This window comes from Pollachius pollachius (assembly GCF_949987615.1).
Source record: "Pollachius pollachius genome assembly, chromosome: 16".
Lineage (NCBI taxonomy): Eukaryota > Metazoa > Chordata > Actinopteri > Gadiformes > Gadidae > Pollachius > Pollachius pollachius.
In genome coordinates, this window is record NC_136949.1 from 18,226,874 (window position 1) to 18,236,873 (window position 10,000).

The window sequence follows — 10,000 nt, forward strand, 5'->3', positions numbered from 1 at the left end:
TTGTGAGAGCCAGAATGAGTGTGGTTAATGACAGAGAGAGAGAGAGAAATGCAGGCTGGCTAGAGTGTAGAAGTCCTGAATCTGAGCTGCAGTTCCATAGAGCATTTTATTTTTATCAATGGAGGAAAAACAACAACTGGCGAGTAACTGGAGTAGTAAACACAGACCCCTGGCACTAAAATATAAGGTCCAACACCCTGTGTGGTGCCAACACAACACTGCCATGTCATCACACTCACCCACAGTCTCCACACTAGACAACCATTGGTTCGTACTGATTAAGGATTGGGCTTTGGATGAGGTAGCTGACCTTTCCCCTGGATATAAATTAACCTAAATAAATGACCTTTGACTTTGTATGTGTGGTTGTTATTCGACGTGGTGGCATGTTAACCTCACAACCACGATCCTGCTTCCATATCTATTAAATACTATCATTATTTTATAATATGTTGCAAATAATGATTATATCTAATAAATAGAAAATGCATTTCCTGCAGAAAATGCGGTGAGTGCTGTAATACAAAGTGAGGTTGAATTTTTTTTTATAAAGCCACATAGATTAAGACAAAGAAATGTTAAATGGCTTAAAACAAGTGAAGGGATTTGATCAAAAGTTCAAAAGTCTAAATGGAGAAAACAACAGTTGACATGCACACCATTTAAGAAATGTAAATGGTTGGAAACAAAGTGACAGCTGAATGAAAAGCACAAAGCATTGCTAAAATGCAGAAAGGTCAAATGAATTGAACTGAAGAATCTGAAAGGTAAAATGTATTGCCCTGCACTGCTGGGGTGTGTGTGTGTGTGTGTGTGTGTGTGTGTGTGTGTGTGTGTGTGTGTGTGCGTGTGCGTGTCTTTAAGAGAATAGCGAGCCGGTGGGTGATTAAAAGTAGCTCAATTCCCCTTATTCCGCCACGCCCCTTTTTAAATGTTATTGTCTTCCGCTTTGTGTTGAAACTTGCGGTCCGCTAGCTACGGCTAGATAGCTACATTGAAATACCCGGCGAATTAAGATGGAGAGGCTAACGTGGGTAGAGACAAAAAAACATGTCAAAAGTTTGGATGGAGGAATTGTACTTCGCCACCCGAGGTTAATGTACTCCACCGAGTGGGTGGATGACATGCGGCGGTGGCCTCAGGTGTCATATGGGGATATTTTTAATTGTTTAGTGCTGTCGGTGGGCGTCGATGGGACGGCCATGAAAATTTTTTACAGCACCGGGGCGTATCATTATTTACATAGTGGAATTTTTTGCGTGTTTTGCATTCCAAGACCGAGAAGGAGGAATATCTCTTTTTGAAAGCTGCAGTCAACCCCAGTCCAGCACACCAAGACTAACGCTTCGTGCCCACTGCATCCGTCCGTTGACTGATCCCCATTGACTTTGAATGGGGACGGACGCGCAATGCATTGTGGATCCGTCCGTTCCGTTGGTTCCGTCGGTGCCGTCAAAAAGTTGAAAAATGTTCAATTTATTCGGCAGCGACGGATCCGTCATCCAATCCAGATCGCGTATGCAAATTTAAGCACTGTGACACTACTCGGGCTCTGACGACCCCCTACGCGATCTGATTGGATGACGGATCCGTTGCTGCCGAAAAAGTTGAACCTCTCTGCGATGTCGGCCTGCAATAGGTTCAGCCGAAGCTTCATCAGGGTCATCAACAGTTGATCCTTGGGATGTAGCTGAGAGATGCTGCATTCTTTTTTCAGGTCGTCGGATAAAGCCTCAAAGACATCCACTGACAACCCAGTGTACAGTGAACGCAGCCGATCATTCCGAAGAAGTTCGGTGTGTTCAAGATGTTGTTCAGGACACTGTTGCCTGGTCATGGAGGAGAGGACAATGGACTGAGTCACTGACAGCATAGATGTGATCTTCCATGAATGTATACTCCCCTGTGTAGAAGCATCACGGTGTGTCATTTCATCAGTCTTCTGGACTGCAGAGCTGGTTGAGGGTTCTGTAGCAATAACAGCATCAGACATCAGTAAGTTATCAACGATAAGGTTAGTCATTTTGCTGCCTTTCAACATAACCAGTCCTTGACATCAAATTAGAAAGCCTCGACCTGATATTATGTTGTAATGCTGTTCATTTATTGAGGTCAAGTCAAGGCATAGTTACGGTTATATGCTGATCATACTCATTAGACGCTAGCTGGCTAACGACTAGCGATATTGATAGCTGTTAGTGCTAAAATGTTATCTTACCTTGGAGCCTCACAAGCATCCGACAAGTCTTTTTCGCCGGAGGAATAACATCCCAACCATTTCTCGGGGTATGGGTGTTGGTCTGATGGTCTGCCGTCCACACAATGAAAAGAACAGACAGGGTTATTTCGGAGCGTTCTTCAAATTTAGCGCTTTTAGCCACATACGCCGGTCCTCATCGCTGGATTGCGGAGGATGAAGATTGAAGGTTGCATGTACTACACAGTATTGTTGCAAGGACACCCGTCTTTTATTCCAGTCTTTATGGCAGCCGCCCACGGAACAAATAATGCTGGTCATCTTGACTAAAATTGCTAATGTATGTACTGTACGATAATAGACAGAGTTGCTCAACCGGAAGTTCAAACACCAAAACGGACTCCCATGCTAAAAAAAAGATAGTATTTTAAAAGTAGAATATCTTAAAAAGTATAAAATATTTTAAAAATCTGAACAAGCTATTCTGAACATTTTCAAATTTGAATGGAGTCTCTAGGTGAAAAATTGAGGAAGGAGATGGGGCCCAAAGTTTGTAGAGAATAGGAAAGAAAGAAAGAATACAACTTATGAAGAACAATAGTTGAGCGCTGCATGCAGCACTCACCTAATCATTAATCATATATACACTGAGATGTATCTCTGTTTGAAGGTAGGTTTTGTTGTGTGCTGAGCTCACTTGGGGGCGAGTGACAGGACCACTGAAACGGGAGTGAGAGGCACTGGGAACAGATGAGGAACAGATGGAGGGGAAAGGAAGAGGAGGAGGGGAGGGAAGACTGATAAAATACCAAGAACTGCAGAGGCCCCAGAGCACCAGAGGTGAGGTGACGCCCTCTGTGCCGCACGCCTCGCTCTCCCCCAGCCCGCTGTCTTGGTTTCTGTCTCACTGTCCTTTGGGTTTGTTGTCTTCTCTTTGCTCCCATTGTTGGCCCACGACTTAAATGGCAATTTGCCTTTATTTACATCGTCCTCCCAGCTGCTGGAAACATTTAGTCACTGTATGTGTGTGTGTGCGTATTACGTCAGTCCTCCAGAGATGCCGGTTGCGGTAAACAGTGGTCTCAGTGGTATCACTTCTCAGCTTAGCTCATTTTAACATACACACACTCCCATGCATGCACACAAGCTCTTACAAATAAATATGCAGTCATACGCATTTGTTTGCGTTTTTGAGCCCATCCACAATCCCGTGCATCTATCGCAACGCAGCATAAGCCAGTGGTCCCCGCCGTGTGCCAGAAGTCTGGTCTACAGTGGTTTACCACTTGGAAATGCACAAGTAAACACACACAAACAAGGTCATGGCTTCAGTATGGCCTCCAGACAGAGGTCCGACGCCTACTGCATCACAGAGCAATCTGACACATGGCTGCAGGCCTCTGAATGGACCGCTCCCAACCAGAACATACTAGCCGATGATCCAACGCAATAACTCCAGTACAGGCCAGCAAACACAGCAATAACCGAACAAACCATGCTGCTTAGCAAGGACACACTGTTTGCACTCAAATACTTATAACCATTGTCGCTGCCACTGGGGTGTTCACAAAAGAGGATGGAAGTTGAAGGAAGGAAGCAAGGAACCGAGGAAGGGAGGAAGGAAGCAAAGGAGGAAGAGAGGAAGTCAGGAAGGAAGCAAGCAAGGAAGGAAGGAAGGAGTGTGTCTCGCAGGGCTGTGATGGTTTATGCGGGAGGATGTATTATCGCCTCAGACTCCCCATGGGGCCGGCGTGTTTGTTGAGCAACATAAACCCCCGGGGCCATTGCTTAAGAGAGAGACACTTGAGAATATGTTAAAGGGAAACGGGGGTAGGGGAGGGGGGGGTGGACTCAAAGATGGCATTATATCACGTAGGGAGTAACTGTCACGCGGTAGCACAGGGGTTGTCTCGGGTAAATTCATGTTTGTAAGTCTATGCTCTGCTCTGGTTGTGTCTCTCTGCCCTCTGCTGGAGCCTGTATGGGGCGTGTGGTCCGCTTGGGATGAGGCCCACTATTGTACTGTCCTGAGAAGGCCTCTGTGTCGGTCTGCGTGGGTGAAGCCCACTAGAAAATATGTGAATGCTCTTTTTCTTTCTACAAATTGCTTTTGGAAAAAGGCTGTGTGTGTTTGTGTGTGAGCGTGAATGACTGAATGTGTGGGGTAGTTCAGAGAAAAGACTATTCTAAGAAAGTCCATGTTTGTGTCACAGTCCCAGATAACGGTCCAGGGAAATAAAACGTGGGAAATACAAAGTGGACAGCATGTGCGGTCAACTGCAGGTCATCCCTCCTTATTCTGTATTATCCCCCACTACTGTACTCAATGTCAAGGGGAAACACATCCCATGACCAAAAGGCCAGATCAATGTCACAATGGTCCATTAACAATGTTTAGACGTACAGGAGACTCTAAAATCAACTCGTTCTGCAGTCCTTTGCATTATTTTTGTTTTAAATCACACACACACCCACTCCCACCACCACATCACCATATCCCTCCTCAGGCAAAAAAATTCTTTACTCAAATGAACACGAGGTAGAACAGCAGAAAGACAATGCCCACGCACCGCATTAGAGCGATGCAGTGTTACCGCCAGCACTGTATGGTTAAGGCGGCCGCCTTAACAACACTAGGGCCCCGCCTTGACTACCAATGTATTAAAAAATATATATATAATTTTTTATTTTTTTATTTTTTATTTTTTTTATTTTTATTTTTTTTATTATTATTATGCATTAACAAAGTACACAACTCTCGTAGGACAAGAAAACATACTTCCATCAGGTACAAAAAGTAGTTGTGCCGTAAAGCTTCTTGAATGAAATTGAAGGTGGGTGCGGAGGATAGTTCACCTCTGTGTTTCAGAATTGGAACGGACAAGGGGGGAATGGGGGATCCCCCCCCCCCCATTCGGAAGGAAGCAGTCTCGCCCGGGGCAAAATACCCCCAAAAACACCACCTTGACTAAGAAAGTTCCAGGGGGAAACACTGCAATGTCTTTATGCACTTGAATGAGATGGACGCCAGTCACACAGGAAAGAACCTCTCTAGGTGTTGCTTCTCAGGCAAGCTGGGGAATCCCCTCCTACGATCGCCCAAATGATTGCTGCGGACGAGCCGGCTGTCGCCCTGCCTGGCCGCCTCCGCCGTCAGTGTCTGGATGTGTGACGGAATGGTTGAAAGTGGCTTTGGATAAAAGCGCGATGTGTTCCCTTCGTGCCGCTGTGACTGACCGGCCTCCTCTCTCTCCCGACAGAACTCCATCCGCCACAACCTGTCCCTGCACAGCCGCTTCATCCGCGTGCAGAACGAGGGCACGGGGAAGAGCTCCTGGTGGATGATCAACCCCGAGGGCGGCAAGGGGGGCAAGGCGCCGCGGCGCCGCGCCGTCTCCATGGACAACAGCAACAAGTACCACAAGACGGCCCGCGGCCGTGCCGCCAAGAAGAAGGCGGCGCTGCAGGCGGCGGCGGCGGGCGAGGGGGGCGGCGACAGCCCCTCGGGTCTGTCCAGGTGGCCCGGCAGCCCCGTGTCCCGGAGCAGCGAGGAACTGGACGCCTGGACCGACTTCCGCTCGCGGACCAACTCCAACGCCAGCACGCTGAGCGGCCGGCTATCCCCAATCCTGGCCAACCCCGAGCTGGACGAGGTGCCCGACGAGGAGCCCTCGCTGTCGCCCATGCTCTACTCCAGCCCGGGCAGGGCCCTGTCGCCCGGCAACGCCCCCGGGAGCGCCCCGCCGGCGGAGCTGCCCCGGCTGGCCGTGCTGGCGGAGACCATGAACCTGAATGACGGGCTGGGGGACGACCTGATGGACGAGCTGCTGGACGACCTCGTGCCGGACGTCCCGTTGCCGACCACCGGGGCCAAGGCCTCCTCGGGGTTCGGCATCGTGTCCAAACCCAGCGCCCTGAGCTCTCCGTCCCCCCCCGCCTCCTCCCCCGCCGTGGCCGTCCCGGCGGCCGTCGGCGGCACCAACGGCTACGGCAACTCCATCTTCGGGCCCCACGCGGCTGGGGCCTCGCTGCGCGCCTCCCCCATGCAGACCATCCAGGAGAACAAGCAGACCTCCTTCTCCAGCATCTCGCGCTTTGGCAGCCAGACGCTGCAGGAGCTGCTTAACTCGGAGGGCCACAGCCACAGCGACGTCATGATGACCCAGTCGGACCCGCTGATGTCACAGGCCGGCGCCGCCGCCGTCCTGTCCCAGGCCTCCCGGCGAAGCCTCCTGCTGCGCAGCGACCCCATGATGACCTTCGGGCTGGGGGGTGTGGCCCCGGCGGGCCAGGCGGGGCTGCTGCTGCAGAGCGGCGGCGGAGGTGGCGGCCAGGGTGCGCTGCGCAGCGCCAACAGCCTGGCCAACGAGGTCAACGCCCTCACCAACGCCAAGCAGCAGAACCTGCTCTTCTCGCCACTGGGCGGTAACGGCTCTGCCACCATGCAGATCGACTCCTCCATCTTCCTCAACGGCACGGTGGGCGGCGGCGGCGGCGGCGGTGGTGGCGGCGGCGGAGGGACCTGCCAGGACCGCTTCCCCTCGGACCTGGACCTGGACATGTTCAACGGCAGCTTGGAGTGCGACGTGGACTCCATCATCAGGAACGACCTGATGGACACGGACGGCCTGGACTTCAACTTTGACTCCCTGGTCAACATGAACGGAGGGGGGGGCTTCACCACCAGCACCAAGCAGAACTCCCAGAGCTGGGTGCCGGGCTGAGCCCCTGCCACCCGACCCCATCCCTGGATGGGGGTGTGAGAGCTGGCGGAGGATCGGGCACTTATAAGGGAGGGGGGAGAGGACTTACTGTAAACCTTGAAGAAGTTCATCCATGTTTCCTTTAATTTAATTGATCCTGTGGTGTGTTGTAACATTGTGGCTGGCAGGAGTAGTGGATTTCTATTCATATGTTACTCGAATACCACGGAAAATGAACCTGTCTTGTCATTAACGACGACAACCCGATATTCATAAGCTCTTCAGGTCCCGACTGTGGTTGCAGGCCCTCCGACGAAAGATCAATCACTCAACCCATCCTTGTTTTGCCAAACCTGCCATGAGCACAGCCTAAAATCCAAACCCTCTGTTTACAAAAGACTCCTGGTGAAGAGCTTCAGCCTCAGTCAGACCACCAACAGGACTATGGAGGAGAACCATCAGCCCCAATAATCTTTTTTTTCCTTTTCCTTTGTATGGACACCCAGTCAAACGACGTTCAATGATGGACAAGTGATATTCATCTGAAGGTCCTGGACGCAAACACAAGAAGTGAAGTGGAAGATGTTCCTCCTGCAAAAAATGACTCAACTGCAGAGAAAAAACAAAAACGATGTGATGTCAATCTAATCTAGTGGTTTTACATTGATTTTGTGCTACCTTGAAAATCCTCCCTCTTTTTCTTTTACAAAATTTCTGTCTTGATTGTTTCTTGCATCATACATATGTAAAAAAAAACATACATAATATGGTGATAATGTATAGAATGACCACTCATGCCAACCTGACACACAGACAAAGCCCTTTACCCCAATGAGCAGAAGTTCATAGCTCTTATGAAGTAGTTAGATTATACTAGTCCCTGGGTTCTGTTGTTTGCCTGATAACTCACAAACTAAATTGACTTGTAGAATATAAAGAAAAAATACAAATATGTAGAATTACATTCAGTTTTTGTGTTTGTGTAACTGAAGACAAAAAAAAGGAGGGAAAATCTGCCACATTTGTACAGCAAGGTGTATTGCAAGGTGCTCGACTTTGTGCGGGCAGTGGGGGGATTTCAACGGGTTGTGAGTTCTGGGTCGAGAGGAGTGGAAGTACAGTCTGCTCTCCTGAAGCTATGGTGGATGGGTTCCGTCCAGTTCAATTTTAGCACAGCAAACATATGTAGCCAAAATCAATACCTGGGTCCTACGGTTGTGAACATTTCCACACCATGACAGGTGCTCTATAAAACAGTGTTTAATCCTGCCCTGGGAGAAAGCGCCTCTTTCCCCCCATGACCTACGGATTCAAGGCTGCAGCCACAAGTGTAGCATGGTAAGATGGAACCTATAAGATGTGAGGCTATCGGTTGTAGCATCCTCCCTCTAGAAGCCATCTTGTCTCTTGAGCAAAAACAATATAAGCTAACTGTATAAATTGCCAAATTACTTGAAACAAACAGTAGGACATGCTGGCAGCCAAATCAAGAGAGAAACACACACGCACACACACACACACATGCTTGCACTCACTTTCTCAATCTTGACACATGCATATAGTGAAATTCAAGCACAGGGATAGAGCAGTAGTATTTGTTTAACTCTAGCTAAATTTCCTATCAAGAGCTTGTGGAGCCTGTTATGCATTGTTAGCATCTCTCAGGGGGGGGGGGGGGGGGGGGGCACTTTGGTTAACCAAAGTAACGCAAAGTCCCGGCTTGGGGGCCTGTGAAGCTTTGTTTTCTCAATTTGTAACCTGTGAACGATTCATTGTGACTTTTTTGGGGAGGAGGAATTTAATGGATTAGATAACCATGGGATCAGAGACTGCAAACAAGGGTTTCTATTAGTGTCCACTTCCCACATGGTAGGACACACACACACACACACGCACGCACGCACGCACGCACGCACGCACACACAACCCACTTTGTGGACATGTCCGGTGCGCCTACACTTTCTGAGTAAACATTAAGTGGTTATGTGTGTGTCTGTAAATTCTAGACTATTCGATCCTATTTCCTTCTTACTTTAATTTCTTAAATTAATTTGACTTATCTCACAAATGGGAATAAATACTTTGATAATCCCTCCTTCTGCGTACAGCACATCCTCCGCCCCCGACCTCGCCGTATGCATGTTGTATTTATGCATCATGAATCGTGTGAAATGCATTTATAACTCTTCTCATATATCCTCATGTAGTACTCATGTAGTACTCATGTAGTACTCATGTAGTACTCATGTAGTACTTGAGCCTCTTGCAGGATGTATAATGGACGCCCCGGAAGGCGAGCGCAATCAGTGTTGGAACAGCGCCAATTTAAGAGGGGTTCTGTTTTTGTGTTTGTTTTTGTTTGTTTGTTTTCCAAGATGGCCGACATCACAGTAGATGGTTGTAGCATCTAGACACCCCGGTACCTCTTCTCTGTTCGGGGACATTGCCCAACTTTTTTTGCCCCCCCTGCTGTGTAAAAATCTATGTAAAGGAGGTGTGTATGAGTTTCTTCGTGTGTGTGTGTGTGTCACGCCCAGGCCCAGAGGGGGCGGGGGCCGGGTGCGTGCATGGTTAGCTAGAATGATCTGCTGTGAAACTCTGCCCAAGGTGCAGTGCATGAACTACCTGTGCCCTGCCCTGATGGTTCTGTCTACACCGAAGCCTAATCCACTGCAGAAGACAGTTGAAAAGACCTGTCTCTCATTCAACACACTAGAAACACCCACTGTGTGTGTCTAGTGTGTTTTTTTCAACACACTAATCACACCTGTATTGTGTGTCTAGTTTGTTGATAAAGGTTTTAATCAACCCCAAAGCGCTTTTGTATAAAAAAAACAACTACAAAGTAAAACTACATTGAACGGGGGCTTGCTGAAGCACTTTCACAACTGTGTAGGTTCCTCCTCTCCACCGACTGTATTCTGGGGTGTGAACAACCTCTTGGTGCAAACACACACAGGTGGGAGCCTATTCACAGACATTCTCTCCAGCTCCACATCATGGTGTTCAGCATGATGGGAGGGAGGCCATGTGAACGAGCTGATTTTACAACTTCTGTTGGACGGGATAATCCTGAACTCCTTAAGTGCTATCCCGCTTT

The 10,000-nt window shown here is 48.8% G+C and overlaps 1 protein-coding gene across 1 annotated transcript in view; it reads left to right on the forward strand.

Annotated features, from left to right (window-relative positions):
- The window catches only part of foxo3b (forkhead box O3b), a 28,041-nt gene extending 19,483 nt beyond the window's left edge, over positions 1 to 8,558 (forward strand). Inside the window, exon 3 of the mRNA XM_079753644.1 lies at positions 5,458 to 8,558. Coding sequence (XP_079609770.1) covers positions 5,458 to 6,921 — 1,464 coding nt within the window. The 3' untranslated portion in view covers positions 6,922 to 8,558. The remainder of the gene's footprint in view (positions 1 to 5,457) is intronic.
- The last annotated feature ends 1,442 nt before the right edge of the window (positions 8,559 to 10,000 follow it).